This window comes from Pseudophryne corroboree, chromosome 4 (genome assembly GCF_028390025.1).
Source record: "Pseudophryne corroboree isolate aPseCor3 chromosome 4, aPseCor3.hap2, whole genome shotgun sequence".
Taxonomy (NCBI): domain Eukaryota; kingdom Metazoa; phylum Chordata; class Amphibia; order Anura; family Myobatrachidae; genus Pseudophryne; species Pseudophryne corroboree.
In genome coordinates, this window is record NC_086447.1 from 663,820,732 (window position 1) to 663,839,609 (window position 18,878).

The 18,878-nt window shown below is 47.5% G+C and overlaps 1 protein-coding gene across 1 annotated transcript in view; it reads right to left on the minus strand.

Moving 5' to 3' along the window:
• Positions 1-18,878, minus strand: part of DESI2 (desumoylating isopeptidase 2) — a 279,466-nt gene that overhangs the window by 177,904 nt on the left and 82,684 nt on the right. Inside the window, exon 2 of the mRNA XM_063917815.1 lies at positions 12,048-12,120. Coding sequence (XP_063773885.1) covers positions 12,048-12,120 — 73 coding nt within the window. The remainder of the gene's footprint in view (positions 1-12,047; positions 12,121-18,878) is intronic.

An 18,878-nucleotide genomic window follows, 5' to 3' on the forward strand; every position in this document is an offset into this window, starting at 1 on the left:
ATATTTTGGCTGTGGCAGGCCTGCCACAGAATGTGCAAGCTGAATTGTATTACACATCCAACTAGCAATAGTCTGCTTAGAAGCAAGAGCACCCAGTTTGTTGGGTGCATACAGGATAACAGCAAGTCAGTTTTCCTGACTCCAGCCGTCCTGGAACATATTTTCAGGGCCCTGACAACATCTAGCAACTAGGAGTCCTCCAAGTCCCTAGTAGGTGCAAGGCACCACAATAAGCTGGTTCAGGTGAAACACTGACACCACCTTAGGGAGAGAACTGGGGACGAGTCCGCAGCTCTGCCCTGTCCGAATGGACAAACAGATATGGGCTTTTTTGAGAAAAAAACCACCAATTTGACACTCGCCTGGTCCAGGCCAGGGCCAAGAGCATGGTCACTTTTCATGTGAGATGCTTCAAATCCACAGATTTGACTGGTTTTAAACCAATGTGATTTGAGGAATCCCAGAACTACGTTGAGATCCCACAGTGCCACTGGAGGCACAAAAGGGGGTTGTATATGCAATACTCCCTTGACAAACTTCTGGACTTCAGGAACTGAAGCCAATTCTTTCTGGAAGAAAATCGACAGGGCCGAAATTTGAACCTTAATGGACCCCAATTTGAGGCCCATAGACACTCCTGTTTGCAGGAAATGCAGGAAACGACCGAGTTGAAATTTCTTTGTGGGGCCTTCCTGGCCTCACACCGCGCAACATATTTTCGCCACATGTGGTGATAATGTTGTGCGGTCACCTCCTTTCTGGCTTTGACCAGGGTAGGAATGACCTCTTCCGGAATGCCTTTTTCCCTTAGGATCCGGCTTTCCACCGCCATGCCGACAAACGCAGCTGCGGTAAGTCTTGGAACAGACATGGTACTTGCTGAAGCAAGTCCCTTCTTAGCGGCAGAGGCCATAAGACCTCTGTAAGCATCTCTTGAAGTTCCGGGTACCAAGTCCTTCTTGGCCAATCCGGAGCCATGAGTATAGTTCTTACTCCTCTACGTCTTATAATTCTCAGCACCTTAGGTATGAGAAGCAGAGGAGGGAACACATACACCGACTGGTACACCCACGGTGTTACCAGAACGTCCACAGCTATTGCCTGAGGGTCTCTTGACCTGGCGCAATACCTGTCCCGTTTTTTGTTCAGACGGGACGCCATCATGTCCACCTTTGGTATTTCCCAACGGTTTACAATCATGTGGAAAAAAACTTCCCGATGAAGTTTCCACTCTCCCGGGTGGAGGTCGTGCCTGCTGAGGAAGTCTGCTTCCCAGTTTCCATTCCCGGGATGAAACACTGCTGACAGTGCTATCACATGATTTTCCGCCCAGCGAAAAGTCCTTGCAGTTTTTGCCATTGCCCTCCTGCTTCTTGTGTCGCCCTGTCTGTTTACGTGGGCGACTGCCGTGATGTTTTTCCCACTGGATCAATACCGGCTGACCTTGAAGCAGAGGTCTTGCAAAGCTTAGAGCATTATAAATTTACCCTTAGCTCCAGTATATTTATGTGGAGAAAAGTCTCCAGACTTGATCACACTCCCTGGAAATTTTTTCCTTGTGTGACTGCTCCCCAGCCTCTCGGGCTGGGCTCCGTGGTCACCAGCATCCAATCCTGAATGCCGAATCTGCGGCCCTCTAGAAGATGAGCACTCTATAACCACCACAGGAGAGACACCCTTGTCCTTGGATATAGGGTTATCCGCTGATGCATCTGAAGATGCGATCCGGACCATTTGTCCAGCAGATCCCACTGAAAAGTTCTTGCGTGAAATCTGCCGAATGGAATTGCTTCGTAGGAAGCCACCATTTTTACCAGGATCCTTGTGCAATGATGCACTGTTTTTAGGAGGTTCCTGACTAGCTCGGATAACTCCCTGGCTTTCTCTTCCGGGAGAAACACCTTTTTCTGGACTGTGTCCAGAATCATCCCTAGGCACAGCAGACGTGTCGTCGGGATCAGCTGCGATTTTGGAATATTTAGAATCCACCCGTGCTGTTGTAGCAGTATCCGAGATAGTGCTACTCCGACCTCCAACTGTTCCCTGGACTATGCCCTTATCAGGAGATCGTCCAAGTAAGGGATAATTAAGACGCCTTTTCTTCGAAGAAGAATCATTATTTCGGCCATTACCTTGGTAAAAACCCGGGGTGCCGTGGACAATCCAAACGGCAGCGTCTGAAACTGATAGTGACAGTTCTGCACCACGAACCTGAGGTACCCTTAGTGAGAAGGGCAAATTTGGGACATAGAGGTAAGCATCCCTGATGTCCCGGGACACTATATAGTCCCCTTCTTCCTGGTTCGTTATCACTGCTCTGAGTGACTCCATCTTGATTTGAACCTTTGTAAGTGTTCAAAAAAAATTTTTTAGAATAAGTCTCACCTAGCCTTCTGGCTTCAGTACCACAATATAGTGTGGAATAATACCCCTTTTCTTGTAGTAGGAGGGGTAATTTAATTATCACCTGCTGGAATACAGCTTGTGAATTTTTTCCCATACTGCCTCCTTGTCGGAGGGAGACCTTGGTAAAACAGACTTCAGGAGCCTGCGAAGGGGAAACGTCTCGACATTCCAATCTGTACCCCTGGGATACTACTTGTAGGATCCAGGGGTCCTGTACGGTCTCAGCGCCATGCTGAGAACTTGTCAGAAGCGGTGGAACGCTTCTGTTCCTGGGAATGGGCTGCCTGCTGCAGTCTTCTTCCCTTTCCTCTATCCCTGGGCAGATATGATCTTATAGGGACGAAAGGACTGAGGCTGAAAAGACGGTGTCTTTTTCTGCAGAGATGTGACTTAGGGTAAAAACGGCGGATTTTCCAGCAGTTGCCGTGGCCACCAGGTCCGATGGACCGACCCCAAATAACTCCTCTTCCTTTATACGGCAATACACCTTTGTGCCGTTTGGAATCTGCATCACCTGACCACTGTCGTGTCCATAACATCTTCTGGCAGATATGGACATCGCATTTACTCTTGATGCCAGAGTGCAAATATCCCTCTGTGCATCTCGCATATATAGAAATGCATCCTTTAAATGCTCTATAGTCAATAAAATACTGTCCCTGTCAAGGGTATCAATATTTTTAGTCAGGGAATCCGACCAAGCCACCCAGCTCTGCACATCCAGGCTGAGGCGATCGCTGGTCGCAGTATAACACCAGTATGTGTGTATATACTTTTTATGATATTTTCCAGCCTCCTGTCAGCTGGTCCTTGAGGACGGCCCTATCTATAGACGGTACCGCCACTTGTTTTGATAAGCGTGTGAGCGCCTTATCCACCCTAAGGGGTGTTTCCCAACGCGCCCTAACTTCTGGCGGGAAAGGGTATACCGCCCATAATTTTCTATCGGGGGGAACCCACGCATCATCACACACTTTATTTAATTTATCTGATTCAGGAAAAACTACGGTAGTTTTTTCACATCCCACATAATACCCTCTTTTGTGGTACTTGTAGTATCAGAAATATGTAACACCTCCTTCATTGCCTTTAACGTGTGGCCCTAATAAGGAATACGTTTGTTTATTCACCGTCGACACTGGATTCAGTGTCCCTGTCTGTGTCTGTGTCGACCGACTAAAGTAAACGGGCGTTTTAAAAACCCCTGACGGTGTTTTTGAGACGTCTGGACCGGTACTAATTGTTTGTCGGCCGTCTCATGTCGTCAACCGACCTTGCAGCGTGTTGACATTATCACGTAATTTCCTAAATAAGCCATCCATTCCGGTGTCGACTCCCTAGAGAGTGACATCACCATTACAGGCAATTGCTCCGCCTCCACACCAATATCGTCCTCATACATGTCGACACACACGTACCGACACACAGCAGACACACAGGGAATGCTCTTAACGAAGACAGGACCCCACTAGCCCTTTGGGGAGACAGAGGGAGAGTTTGCCAGCACACACCAAAAGCGCTATATATGACAGGGATAGCCTTATAATAAGTGCTCCCTGTATAGCTGCTTTTATAATATAATTTTTGCCACTATTTTGCCCCCCCTCTCTTGTTTTACCCTGTTTCTGTAGTGCAGTGCAGGGGAGAGATCTGGGAGCCGTCCTGACCAGCGGAGCTGTGTAAGGAAAATGGCGCTGTGTGCTGAGGAGATAGGCCCCGCCCCTTTTCCGGCGGGCTCGTCTCCCGCTCTTTAGTGTATTCTGGCAGGGGTTAAATATCTCCATATAGCCCCGGAGGCTATATGTGAGGTATTTTTTAGCCAAATAGGTTTTCATTTGCCTCCCAGGGCGCTCCCCTCCCAGCGCCCTGCACCCTCAGTGACTGCCGTGTGAAGTGTGCTGAGAGGAAAATGGCGCACAGCTGCAGTGCTGTGCGCTACCTTTAGAAGACTGAGGAGTCTTCTGCCGCCGATTCTGGACCTCTTCATGTTTCAGCATCTGCAAGGGGGCCGGCGGCGAGGCTCCGGTGACCATCCAGGCTGTACCTGTGATCGTCCCTCTGGAGCTGATGTCCAGTAGCCAAGAAGCCAATCCATCCTGCACGCAGGTGAGTTCACTTCTTCTCCCCTAAGTCCCTCGTTGCAGTGATCCTGTTGCCAGCAGGACTCACTGTAAAATAAAAAACCTAAGCTAAACTTTCTCTAAGCAGCTCTTTAGGAGAGCCACCTAGATTGCACCCTTCTCGGCCGGGCACAAAAATCTAACTGGCTTGGAGGAGGGTCATAGGGGGAGGAGCCAGTGCACACCACCTGATCGGAAAGCTTTACTTTTGTGCCCTGTCTCCTGCGGAGCCGCTATTCCCATGGTCCTTTCAGGAACCCCAGCATCCACTAGGACGATAGAGAAATCATCATTTCGGCCATTACCTTGGTAAAGACCCGGGGTGCCGTGGACCATCCGTACGGCAGCGTCTGAACTGATAGTGACAGTTCTGTACCATAAACCTGAGGTACCCTTGGTGAGAAGGGTAAATTTTGACATGAAGGTAAGCATCCTTAATGTCCCGAGACATCATGTAGTCCCCTTCTTCCAGGTTCGCAATCACTGCTCTGAGTGACTCAATCTTGAATTTGAACCTCTGTATGTAAGTGTTCAAAGATTTTAGATTTAGAATCGGTCTCACCGAGCCGTCCGGCTTCGGTACCACAACAGTGTGGAATAATACCCCGTTCCCTGTTGCAGGAGGGGTATCTTGATTATCACCTGCTGGGAATACAGCTTGTGAATGGCTTCCAAAACTGTCTCCCTGTCAGAAGGAGACATCGGCAAAGCCGACTTTAGGAAACGGCGAGGGGGAGACGTCTCGAATTCTAATTTGTACCCCTGAGATATCACCTGAAGGATCCAGGGGTCTACTTGCGAGTGAGCCCACTGCGCGCTGAAATTCATTGAGACGGGCCCCCCACCGTGCCTGATTCTGCTTGTAAAGCCCCAGCGTATACTGAGGGCTTGGCAGAGGCGGGAGAGGGTTTCTGTTCCTGGGAACTGGCTGATTTCTGCAGCCTCTTTCCTCTCCCTCTGTCACGGGGCAGAAATGGGGAACCTTTTGCCCGCTTGTCCACGAAAAGACTGCGCCTGATAATACGGCATCTTCTCATGTTGAGAGGCGACCTGGGGTACAAACGTGGATTTCCTAGCTGTTGCCGTGGCCACCAGGTCTGAAAGACCGACCCCAAATAACTCCTCCCCTTAATAAGGCAATACTTCCAAATGCCGTTTGGAATACGCATCACCTGACCACTGACGTGTCCATAACCCTCTACTGGTAGAAATGGACAACGCACTTAGACTTGATGCCAGTCGGCAAATATTCCGCTGTGCATCACGCATATATAGAAATGCATCTTTTAAATGCCCTATAGGCAAAAATATACTGTCCCTATCTAGGGTATCAATATTTTCAGTCAGGGAATCCGACCACGCCAACCCAGCACTGCACATCCAGGCTGAGGCGATTGCTGGTCACAGTATAACACCAGTATGTGTGTAAATACATTTTAGGATACCCTCCTGCTTTCTATCAGCAGGATCCTTAAGGGCGGCCATCTCAGGAGAGGGTAGAGCCCTTACAAGCGTGTGAGCGCTTTATCCACCCTAGGGGGTGTTTCCCAACGCACCCTAACCTCTGGCGGGAAAGGATATAATGCCAATAACATTTCAGAAATTATCAGTTGTTATCGGGGGAAAACCACGCATCATCACACACCTCATTTAATTTCTCAGATTCAGGAAAACTACAGGTAGTTTTTCCTCACCGAACATAATACCCCTTTTTGGTGGTACTCGTATTATCAGAAATGTGTAAAACATTTTTCATTGCCTCAATCATGTAACGTGTGGCTCTACTGGAAGTCACATTTGTCTCTTCACCGTCGACACTGGAGTCAGTATCCGTGTCGGCGTCTATATCTGCCATCTGAGGTAACGGGCGCTTTAGAGCCCCTGACGGCCTATGAGACGTCTGGACAGGCACAAGCTGAGTAGCCGGCTGTCTCATGTCAACCACTGTCTTTTATACAGAGCTGACACTGTCACGTAATTTCTTCCAACAGTTCATCCACTCAGGTGTCGACCCCCTAGGGGGTGACATCACTATTACAGGCAATCTGCTCCGTCTCCACATCATTTTTCTCCTCATACATGTCGACACAAAAGTACCGACATACAGCACACACACAGGGAATGCTCTGATAGAGGACAGGACCCCACTAGCCCTTTGGGGAGACAGAGGAAGAGTTTGCCAGCACACACCAGAGCGCTATATATATACAGGGATAACCTTATATAAGTGTTTTTCCCCTTATAGCTGCTGTATAGTTAATACTGCGCCTAATTAGTGCCCCCCTCTCTTTTTTAACCCTTTCTGTAGTGTAGTGACTGCAGGGGAGAGCCAGGGAGCTTCCCTCCAACGGAGCTGTGAGGGAAAATGGCGCCAGTGTGCTGAGGAGATAAGGCCGCCGTTAAGGGGGCGGAGCCTATCTCCCGTTTTTTTATGTATTCTGGCAGGGGTTAAATGCATCCATATAGCCCAGGAGCTATATGTGATGCATTTTTTTGCCATCCAAGGTGTTTTTATTGCGTCTCAGGGCGCCCCCCCCCCCAGCGCCCTGCACCCTCAGTGACCGGAGTGTGAAGTGTGCTGAGAGCAATGGCGCACAGCTGCAGTGCTGTGCGCTACCTTGTTGAAGACAGGACGTCTTCTGCCGCCGATTTTCCGGACCTCTTCTGCCTTCTGGCTCTGTAAGGGGGCCGGCGGCGCGGCTCTGGGACCCATCCAAGCTGGGCCTGTGATCGTCCCTCTGGAGCTAATGTCCAGTAGCCTAAGAAGCCCAATCCACTCTGCACGCAGGTGAGTTCGCTTCTTCTCCCCTTAGTCCCTCGATGCAGTGAGCCTGTTGCCAGCAGGTCTCACTGAAAATAAAAAACCTAAACTAAAACTTTCACTAAGAAGCTCAGGAGAGCCCCTAGTGTGCACCCTTCTCGTTCGGGCACAGAGATCTAACTGAGGCTTGGAGGAGGGTCATAGGGGGAGGAGCCAGTGCACACCAGATAGTCCTAAAGCTTTCTTTAGATGTGCCCAGTCTCCTGCGGAGCCGCTATTCCCCATGGTCCTTACGGAGTCCCCAGCATCCACTTAGGACGTTAGAGAAATTATAAAAACAAAATAAACTTTAAGTGATATACCAGCAACATTTATTAATTTTTGATCCATATTTGTTGTAATTCATTTTGAAGAGTGCTCCCAAAAAGTTTTTTCGTCCCCTTCTTTACATTATTGTAGCTTTACATTACCCTGGGTAACAGGGTGATTGGGAGAAACACATAGGCCAGACAAAAGTCCCATCTCACTGACAGGGCATCCACAAAGATCGCTCTGGGATCCTTTGTTCTTGACCCATATGCAGGAACTGTGTTGTTCTGGCATGACGCCATGAAATTTATTTCCGGTAACCCCCATTTGTCTACAAGAATTTGGAAGACCTCTGGGTGTAAATCCCATTCGTTTGCATGAATGGCGTGTCGACTGAGAAAATTTGCTTCCCAGTTTAGGACTCCCGGAATGAACACTGCGGACAAGGCTGGATGATGAAGTTCTGACCACTGTAATGTGTGACTTACCTCCTTCATTGCAGTTTGGCTGCGCGTTCCTCCCTGATGGTTGAGGTACGCTAATGTCGTTGCATTGTCCGAGCGGATCTGGACTGGTTTCTCCTGGAGGATGTCCTTTGCCTGAATAAGTGGCAGGCAACTTTCTTCCTCGGCCCACTGCCCCTGGAAGCAACTCCTTTCTGACACTGCTCCCCAGCCATGAAGACTGGCATCTGTTGTCAGAATTTCCCAATCTGATTTCCAAAAGGGTCTACCTTTGTCCAGGATGTCTAAGAGGAAGGACCATAGTCTGCGTTTTTATTGTCTGATGAAAAGCATTCCACTTAGAAAGTATCAGATGTTGCAGAGGCGTTGAATAGAACTGTGCATACTCCATCATGTCGAATGTCGACACCATCAACCCCATCACACGTATTGTGGCGTGAATGGATACCCTTTGACTATGTAGCAGCTCCTGAATCCTTGACCGAATTCTGGATATTTTGTTCAGAGATAAAATTACTCTGAAGACCTGAATCCAGCACAGCTCCCAAATGAGTCATCCGTTGTGACGGAACAAGGAAAAACTTTTCCCAATTTATGAGCCAACCGTGTCTCTGTAAACAAGCAATTGTCTGTTGCAGATGACACTGAAACAATTCCTGAGACTGTGCCAGGATTAATAAGTTGCCGAGGTATGGAAAAATCCTTATCCTCTGCTGACGGAGATAAGATGCCATCACCACCATAATTTTGATGAATACTCTGGGAGCTGTGGCCAGTCCAAATGGTAGGGCCTGAAACTGAAAATGATACTGGAGGATAGCAAACCTAAGATAGCGCTGATGGGACAGTGCTATAGGAACATGTAGGTAAACATACTGGATATCCAGGGATACCATAAAACCCTCTGGCTCCATGGCCAAAATAATGGAACGTAAAGTCTCCATATGAAACCGAGGCACCCAAATGTACTTGTTCAGCACTTTGAGATTGAGTATGGGCCGGAACGACCAATTTGACTTCTGTACTAGAAACAGGTTGAAATATAAACCTTGTTCTCGTTGTGCAGGAAAACGCATAACCGTGAAATACAGCTTCTTGCACCCAGGCATCTGTGGTAGATTGCTGCCAGATCTGTGCAAACTGAAGAAATCGGTGCCCCAGGTGAAGGCCCACACCATCAGGCTGATGACTTATCTGATTTGAAAGACGGTCCTCTGGTAGCCCAATGCTTTTTAGTCTTACTAGACTTGTCAGATCGAGAATATTTGCCATCACCCTTTCCTTTTGCTTTTCCTCGAGTCCAAAAGGGCAGAAAAGCTGGAAATCTAGACTTGGATTTGTGTGTGAAAGGAACTTACTTTATTGAAATCTGCTTCTGACTCCAAAATAATGTTTAATTCTTTACCAAAAGAATATATCCAGTAAAAGACAAAGACTGCAGAACCTTCTGGGCTTCTGAGTCAGCTTTCCATGTACGTAGACAGACTGCTCTGCAAGCTGCTACTGCCGAGGCTGATGCCCGAGAGACAATTGTACCCATATCTAAAGCTGCTTCTTTCATAAAAATAGCCGCCAGTTTGATAGGTGCAATATGAGATTTTTGCTCTCTAGATGCCATTGAAAGATCATCCTTGCAATGCATCAGCTCAGGCTGCCATTGCTTTTGCCATCCAGGCTGAAGCTATTGCTGGTCTTATGATTGCCCCAGACAAAGAGAAAATGCTTTTTTTAAAAACCATCTATCTTCCTATCCGTGACATAATTTAATGTTGTTGAAGGCACTGTCGATTTTAGCACCAATTGAATGACATGTGCATCTACTTTGGGAGCCACCTCCCTTTTTAAACAGCCCCCAGCTGGAAGATAATAGAAATCCCATTTATTTGGAATCCTAAACTTCTTACTGGGTGTAACCCAGGCCTCTTGTATAAACACAGGTGCCTTAGATTTTAACAAAGGCTCTGATGCCTCCTTTAAGAACAGAATGGCTTTCACAGCACTAATTAGCGCAGGTATATCCACCGAGCTGAGGTCTTTCACCTCGTCTCTGTATGCAGACCTGGAGTGCGATGAGTCCTCATCCTCCGAGTCCTCACCTGAAATGTGTAGACTGAAGATGTTGTTTCATGTCTATGTTATTTACTTACCACCAGCCTTTCAGCCTGCTTTTGTTTAGAGGCTACCATTCCTGTGCTGGATATAATAAAACTCAGGTGGAACGTTGCATGTAAGGGTCAATATGTTAACCTAACCCTGGTATAGTAGCTGGCATTATCCGCTCAGCTATACTGGATAATGTCTGTGCAAAAGTAGCCCATGGGGTTCAACTTGAACCTGTGCCTGCCTTGGCTTATTTAAGAGGCTTTGGTGAAAGCTAAACATTTTGTACATAATCCATTATGAACCAGATCCTGAGAGGTTAACCCAGCTTTGCAAGACAACATGAAAGAGTGTTGGTGCTGCTGTGGAAAGTGTTTTCCTCACCCTTGCCACTCGTAGACATGATAAATAAATCACACACCTGTACAGTGTTAACTACACAATTTGTGACTGTAATCACTTTAAAATTTGTTAAAGTGACATGTAATTCGACCCTACCCTGCTTTGCACCAGCATTGAGGAATACACAGAAAACTGACAGAATTATAGTAATAAAGTCAGCAATCACACTAGTAATCAGTCACAGGTTATACATTAGTATAATAAGCAATATGAGCAAATAATCAACTACAAATACATTTCAAGTATGTAGGAGAACATATTACTGCATTACTTTATATAGGAGTTTTTTTAAACGTATTCAGTCGCACAGCGAAAGAAACCAGCAGCAATAGTTAACACACTCATATGCATCAGGCACTTATCCAACTATTTGTACTCAAAGGTAGATAGAGACTTAGTGCTGTGTCACCCGACTCAGGAAAGTGGGATACAGGGAGACTTTACCCCGCTTCCAGGATTGATCAATACATTAGCGGATGTTGAGTGGATCCAGACGCTAATAGTGTACACAACCGCTCCATGAACCTACAGTGAACACAGACGTCCAAGTGAACACTGACGCACCAATCACACAGCTGCCTATGCTGCGACTGGGCCCCCTTAGATACACAGGGTCTCAGACGGAAGCAGGAACTAAGTTCATGGCGGGAGACTGAGCGAAAACTGGTCATGAACCGGGACGACCAAGGGAGCATCTGACTCCCCACTGCTTACATCAACCCTATGGATCGCGGTCTCATACTACTTCCCCCTGGAGCCTGGTGCGGCTGTGTCCGTGTTCCCCTACTAAGCGGAACCGATGCCTTACCTTCTCCTTGTGCTCCGGCCACAACCTGTTAAAGTCTGCTGGACTTGCTATTACATCCTACACAGACACCCGCTGAAACAGCACTGTACACGTGGGTAAGCATTGTCGCGACCCGGCGGGGATTTGTTGAAGAGACTCTTTCCAAGATACGTATAAGACGCTTTTTAGAAAGATCGCTCAAAAAAAAAAAAATAATAATAGTAAGACTATAAATATAAAAAGCTTATGGCTGCTAAAAACCAGCAGCCCATTGACCATGGTCCGGCCCTTGCCGCACCAAACAAAAAAATTATTTGCCTGAGCCAGGAGGTGGGGATGTATGGACGGGTCCGTTGCATGCTGGGAGGCCGAAAGCTTTGACCGTTTGGTGCAAATATGTAGCAGCTTTACACGCCTAAGCCTGAACAGAACAAATGAATAGCAACATTGGGTACCAACTGCTAATTGGAGCGCTAAAAGCAACTGAATTCCCCGCTCTGTGTTTACGAATACACCCCTCGCTATGGAAGGGATTAAAATACACCATATAATTATATTTTCTTATAACAAACCTCTAGAATTCCTTAGTAGTAAATGACATGTGATTTCACTTCTAGCTTATATACACTTTTATTTTTTATTAGTAAATAGAGTAAGGTGATTTAATAAAAAAATAAAAAAAAACAAATCTAACATACCTCTACCATACACCTGAATACCAGAGTGGAAGACACCAATTCCTAGGGATGACGTGTACTCATTGATCCAGTACTAGAAAAAAAAAACCGAAAAACAAAACAAAACACATAAATGTACATAAGTACAGTGATAAACACAGTAGTAGTTGGCCTTTATATAATATTGAAGAGAGATAGGTTAAAATACGACATGCAGGTTTAAGAGAAGATGATTTATACCCATTTGATGTTAAACACTAAAAATATGTAAAGATAGCTTACACAAATATATAACATTGGCCAGTTTTTGTTTTTGTTTCCTCCATATGAAATTTTATTGAATTTTTAACAAACAGGATGGGATGGGGGGTAAAGAAATAAAGAAGGGAAAGATAGGAAGGGTTTGGGAAGTACGCTATATAATATACATGGTCACACAGTAGATAACAAAAAAACCACAGTAAGGTTCTGATACATATCATTGTATACATATAATAAAAAAAGATTGTCAAGTTACCGGCTTGTGGTGGAGAAAAAATAAGAATTTACTTACCGATAATTCTATTTCTCATAGTCCGTAGTGGATGCTGGGGACTCCGTAAGGACCATGGGGAATAGCGGCTCCGCAGGAGACTGGGCACATCTAAAGAAAGCTTTAGGACTATCTGGTGTGCACTGGCTCCTCCCCCTATGACCCTCCTCCAAGCCTCAGTTAGGATACTGTGCCCGGACGAGCGTACACAATAAGGAAGGATTTTGAATCCCGGGTAAGACTCATACCAGCCACACCAATCACACCGTACAACTTGTGATCTGAACCCAGTTAACAGCATGATAACAGAGGAGCCTCTAGAAAAGATGGCTCACTACAGCAATAACCCGATTTTTTGGTAACAACAACTATGTACCAGTATTGCAGACAATCCGCACTTGGGATGGGCGCCCAGCATCCACTACGGACTATGAGAAATAGAATTATCGGTAAGTAAATTCTTATTTTCTCTAACGTCCTAAGTGGATGCTGGGGACTCCGTAAGGACCATGGGGATTATACCAAAGCTCCCAAACGGGCGGGAGAGTGCGGATGACTCTGCAGCACCAAATGAGAGAACTCCAGGTCCTCCTCAGCCAGGATATCAATTTTGTAGAATTTTACAAACGTATTTGCTCCTGACCAAGTAGCTGCTCGGCAAAGTTGTACAGCCGAGACCCCTCGGGCAGCCGCCCAAGATGAGCCCACCTTCCTTGTGGAGTGGGCATTTACAGATTTTTGGCTGTGGCAGGCCTGCCACAGAATGTGCAAGCTGAATTGTACTACAAATCCAACGAGCAATAGTCTGCTTAGAAGCAGGAGCACCCAGCTTGTTGGGTGCATACAGGATAAACAGCGAGTCAGATTTCCTGACTCCAGCCGTCCTGGAAACATATATTTTCAGGGCCCTGACAACGTCTAGCAACTTGGAGTCCTCCAAGTCCCTAGTAGCCGCAGGCACCACAAATAGGTTGGTTCAGGTGAAACGCTGAAACCACCTTAGGGAGAAACTGAGGACGAGTCCTCAATTCCGCCCTGTCCGAATGGAAAATCAGATAAGAATTTACTTACCGATAATTCTATTTCTCATAGTCCGTAGTGGATGCTGGGAACTCCGTAAGGACCATGGGGAATAGCGGCTCCGCAGGAGACTGGGCACAAAAAGTAAAAGCTTTAGACTAGCTGGTGTGCACTGGCTCCTCCCCCTATGACCCTCCTCCAAGCCTCAGTTAAGATACTGTGCCCGGACGAGCGTACATAATAAGGAAGGATCTTGAATCCCGGGTAAGCCTCATACCAGCCACACCAATCACACCGTACAACTCGTGATCTGAACCCAGTTAACAGTATGATAACCGTAGGAGCCTCTGAAAAGATGGCTTCCAACAATAAACAACCCGATTTGTTTGTAACAATAACTATATACAAGTATTGCAGACAATCCGCACTTGGAATGGGCGCCCAGCATCCACTACGGACTATGAGAAATAGAATTACCGGTGAGTAAATTCTTATTTTCTCTGACGTCCTAGTGGATGCTGGGAACTCCGTAAGGACCATGGGGATTATACCAAAGCTCCCAAACGGGCGGGAGAGTGCGGATGACTCTGCAGCACCGAATGAGAGAACTCCAGGTCCTCCTTAGCCAGGGTATCAAATTTGTAGAATTTAGCAAACGTGTTTGCCCCTGACCAAGTAGCTGCTCGGCAAAGTTGTAAAGCCGAGACCCCTCGGGCAGCCGCCCAAGATGAGCCCACCTTCCTTGTGGAATGGGCTTTTACAGATTTTGGCTGTGGCAGGCCTGCCACAGAATGTGCAAGTTGAATTGTACTACAAATCCAACGAGCAATCGTCTGCTTAGAAGCAGGAGCACCCAGCTTGTTGGGTGCATACAGTATAAACAGCGAGTCAGATTTTCTGACTCCAGCCGTCCTGGAAACATATATTTTCAGGGCCCTGACTACGTCCAGCAACTTGGAGTCCTCCAAGTCCCTAGTAGCCACAGGTACCACAATAGGTTGATTCATGTGAAACGCTGAAACCACCTTAGGGAGAAATTGAGGACGAGTCCTCAATTCCGCCCTATCCGAATGAAATATCAGGTAAGGGCTTTTATAGGATAAAGCCGCCAATTCTGATACGCGCCTGGATGAAGCCAGGGCCAACAGCATTACCACTTCCCATGTGAGATATTTCAAATCCACTGTGGCAAGTGGTTCAAACCAATGTGATTTTAGGAACCCTAAAACTACATTGAGATCCCAAGGTGCCACTGGAGGCACAAAAGGAGGCTGTATATGCAGTACCCCTTTGACAAACGTCTGAACTTCAGGCACTGAAGCCAGTTCTTTCTGGAAGAAGATCGACAGGGCCGAAATTTGAACCTTAATGGATCCTAATTTTAGGCCCATAGACAATCCTGCTTGCAGGAAATGTAGGAAACGACCCAGTTGAAATTCCTCCGTAGGGGCCTTCTTGGCCTCACACCACGCAACATATTTTCGCCAAATGCGATGATAATGTTTTGCAGTTACATCCTTCCTGGCCTTGATCAGGGTAGGGATGACTTCATCTGGAATGCCTTTTTCCTTCAGGATCCGGCGTTCAACCGCCATGCCGTCAAACGCAGCCGCGGTAAGTCTTGGAACAGACAAGGTCCCTGCTGGAGCAGGTCCTTCCTTAGAGGTAGAGGCCACGGGTCCTCCGTGAGCATCTCTTGCAGCTCCGGGTACCAAGTTCTTCTTGGCCAATCCGGAGCCACGAGTATCGTTCTTACTCCTCTCCTTCTTATGATTCTCAGTACTTTTGGTATGAGAGGAAGAGGAGGGAACACATATACCGACTGGAACACCCACGGAGTTACCAGAGCGTCCACCGCTATTGCCTGAGGGTCCCTTGACCTGGCGCAATATCTGTCCAGTTTCTTGTTGAGACGGGACGCCATCATGTCCACCTTTGGTTTTTCCCAACGGTTTACAATCACTTGGAAGACTTCTGGATGAAGTCCCCACTCCCCCGGGTGGAGGTCGTGTCTGCTGAGGAGGTCTGCTTCCCAGTTGTCCACTCCCGGAATGAACACTGCTGACAGTGCTATCACATGATTTTCCGCCCAGCGGAGAATCCTTGCAGCTTCTGCCATTGCCCTCCTGCTTCTTGTGCCGCCCTGTCTGTTTACGTGGGCGACAGCCGTGATGTTGTCCGACTGGATCAATACCGGTTGACCCTGAAGCAGAGGCCTTGCTTGACTTAGGGCATTGTAAATGGCCCTTAGCTCTAGGATATTTATGTGAAGAGACGTTTCCATGCTTGACCACAAGCCCTGGAAATTTCTTCCCTGTGTGACTGCTCCCCAGCCTCTCAGGCTGGCATCCGTGGTTACCAGCATCCAATCCTGAATGCCGAATCTGCGGCCCTCTAGAAGATGAGCCTTCTGTAACCACCACAAAAGAGATACCCTTGTCCTTGGAGATAGGGTTATCCGCTGATGCATCTGAAGATGCGATCCGGACCATTTGTCCAGCAGATCCCACTGAAAAGTTCTTGCATGGAATCTTCCGAATGGAATCGCTTCGTAAGAAGCCACCATTTTTCCCAGGACTCTCGTGCACTGATGCACTGACACTTGTCCTGGTTTTAGGAGGTTCCTGACTAGCTCGGATAACTCCCTGGCCTTCTCCTCCGGGAGAAACACCTTTTTCTGGACTGTGTCCAGAATCATCCCTAGGAACAGTAGACGTGTTGTTGGAATCAGCTGTGATTTTGGGATATTTAGAATCCACCCGTGCTGACGTAGCACTACCTGAGATAGTGCTACTCCGACCTCTAACTGTTCCCTGGACCTTGCCCTTATCAGGAGATCGTCCAAGTAAGGGATAATTAATACGCCTTTTCTTCGAAGAAGAATCATCATTTCGGCCATTACCTTGGTAAAGACCCGTGGTGCCGTGGACAATCCAAACGGCAGCGTCTGAAACTGATAATGACAGTTTTGTATCACAAACCTGAGGTACCCTTGGTGAGAAGGGTAGATTGGGACATGGAGATAAGCATCCTTGATGTCTAGAGATACCATATAGTCCCCTTCTTCCAGGTTCGCTATCACTGCTCTGAGTGACTCCATCTTGAATTTGAACCTTTTTATGTAAGTGTTCAAAGATTTTAGATTTAAAATTGGCCTCACCGAGCCGTCCGGCTTCGGTACCACAAACAGCGTGGAATAATACCCCTTTCCCTGTTGTAGGAGGGGTACCTTGATTATCACCTGCTGGGAATACAGCTTGTGAACAGCTTCCAATACTGCCTCCCTGTCGGAGGGAGACGTTGGTAGAGCAGACTTCAGGAACCGGCGAGGGGGAGACGTCTCGAATTCCAATTTGTACCCCTGTGATACTACCTGCAGGATCCAGGGGTCCACTTGCGAGTGAGCCCACTGCGCGCTGAAATTCTTGAGACGGCCCCCCACCGTGCCAGAGTCTGCTTGCAGAGCCCCAGCGTCATGCTGAGGACTTGGCAGAAGCGGGGGAGGGCTTCTGCTCCTGGGAAGAGGCTGCATGGTGCAGTCTTTTTCCCCTTCCTCTGCCCCGGGGCAGGAACGAGCGGCCTTTTTTCCTCTTGCCCTTATAGGGACGAAAGGACTGGGTTTGAAAAGACGGTGTCTTTTTCTGCTGAGAGGTGACCTGGGGTAAAAAGGTGGATTTTCCAGCCGTTGCTGTGGCCACCAGGTCCGATAGACCGACCCCAAATAACTCCTCCCCTTTATACGGCAATACTTCCATATGTCGTTTGGAATCCGCATCACCTGACCACTGTCGCGTCCATAACGTTCTTCTGGCAGAAATGGACATCGCACTTACTCTAGATGCCAGGGTGCAAATATCCCTCTGTGCATCTCGCATATATAGTAATGCATCCTTTAAATGCTCTATAGTTAATAATATACTGTCCCTATCCAGGGTATCAATATTTTCAGTCAGGGAATCCGACCAAGCCACTCCAGCGCTGCACATCCAGGCTGAGGCGATCGCTGGTCGCAGTATAACACCAGTATGTGTGTATATACCTTTTAAGATATTTTCCAGCCTTCTATCAGCTGGTTCCTTGAGAGCGGCCGTATCAGGAGACGGTAACGCCACTTGTTTTGATAAGCGTGTGAGCGCCTTATCTACCCTAGGGGGTGTTTCCCAACGTGCCCTAACCTCTGGCGGGAAAGGGTATAGTGCCAATAATTTATTAGAAATCAGCAGTTTTTTATCGGGGGAAACCCACGCTTCATCACACACCTCATTTAATTCATCTGACTCAGGAAAAAACCACTGGTAGTTTTTTCACACCCCACATAATACCCTTTTTTGTGGTACTTGTAGTGTCAGAAATGTTCAATGCCTCCTTCATTGCCGTGATCATGTAACGTGTGGCCCTACTGGACATTACGTTTGTCTCGTCACCGTCGACACTGGATTCAGTATCCGTGTCAGGGTCTGTGTCGACCATCTGAGGTAACGGGCGTTTTAGCGCCCCTGACGGTGTCTGAGACGCCTGAACAGGCACTAATTGATTTGTCGGCTGTCTCATGTCGTCAACAGTTTTTTGCAAAGTGCTGACATTGTCACGTAATTCTTTAATTACTACCATCCAGTCAGGTGTCGACTCCCTAGGGGGTGACATCACTAACACAGGCAATTGCTCTGCTTCCACATCATTTTCCTCCTCATACATGTCGACACAATCGTACCGACACCCAGCACACACACAGGGAATGCTCTGATAGAGGACAGGACCCCACTAGCCCTTTGGGGAGACAGAGGGAGAGTTTGCCAGCACACACCAGAGCGCTATATATATACACAGGGATAACCTTATATAAGTGTTACTCCCTGTTATAGCTGCTGTATTTATATATTAGCTGCCAATAGTGCCCCCCTCTCTGTTTTACCCTGTTTCTGTAGTGCAGGACTGCAGGGGAGAGTCAGGGAGCCGTCCTTCCAGCGGAGCTGTGAAAGAAAATGGCGCTTGTGTGCTGAGGAGAAAGGCTCCGCCCCCTTCACGGCGGCCTTTTCTCCCGCTTTTTTCAGGAAACTGGCAGGGGATAAATGCATCCATATAGCCCAGGAGCTATATGTGATGCATTTTTTTTAGCCATATAAGGTTTTTATATCGTTTTTATTGCGTCTCAGGGCGCTCCCCCCCAGCGCCCTGCACCCTCAGTGACCGGAGTGTGAAGTGTGCTGAGAGCAATGGCGCACAGCTGCAGTGCTGTGCGCTACCTTGTTGAAGACAGGACGTCTTCTGCCGCCGATTTTCCGGACCTCTTCTGCCTTCTG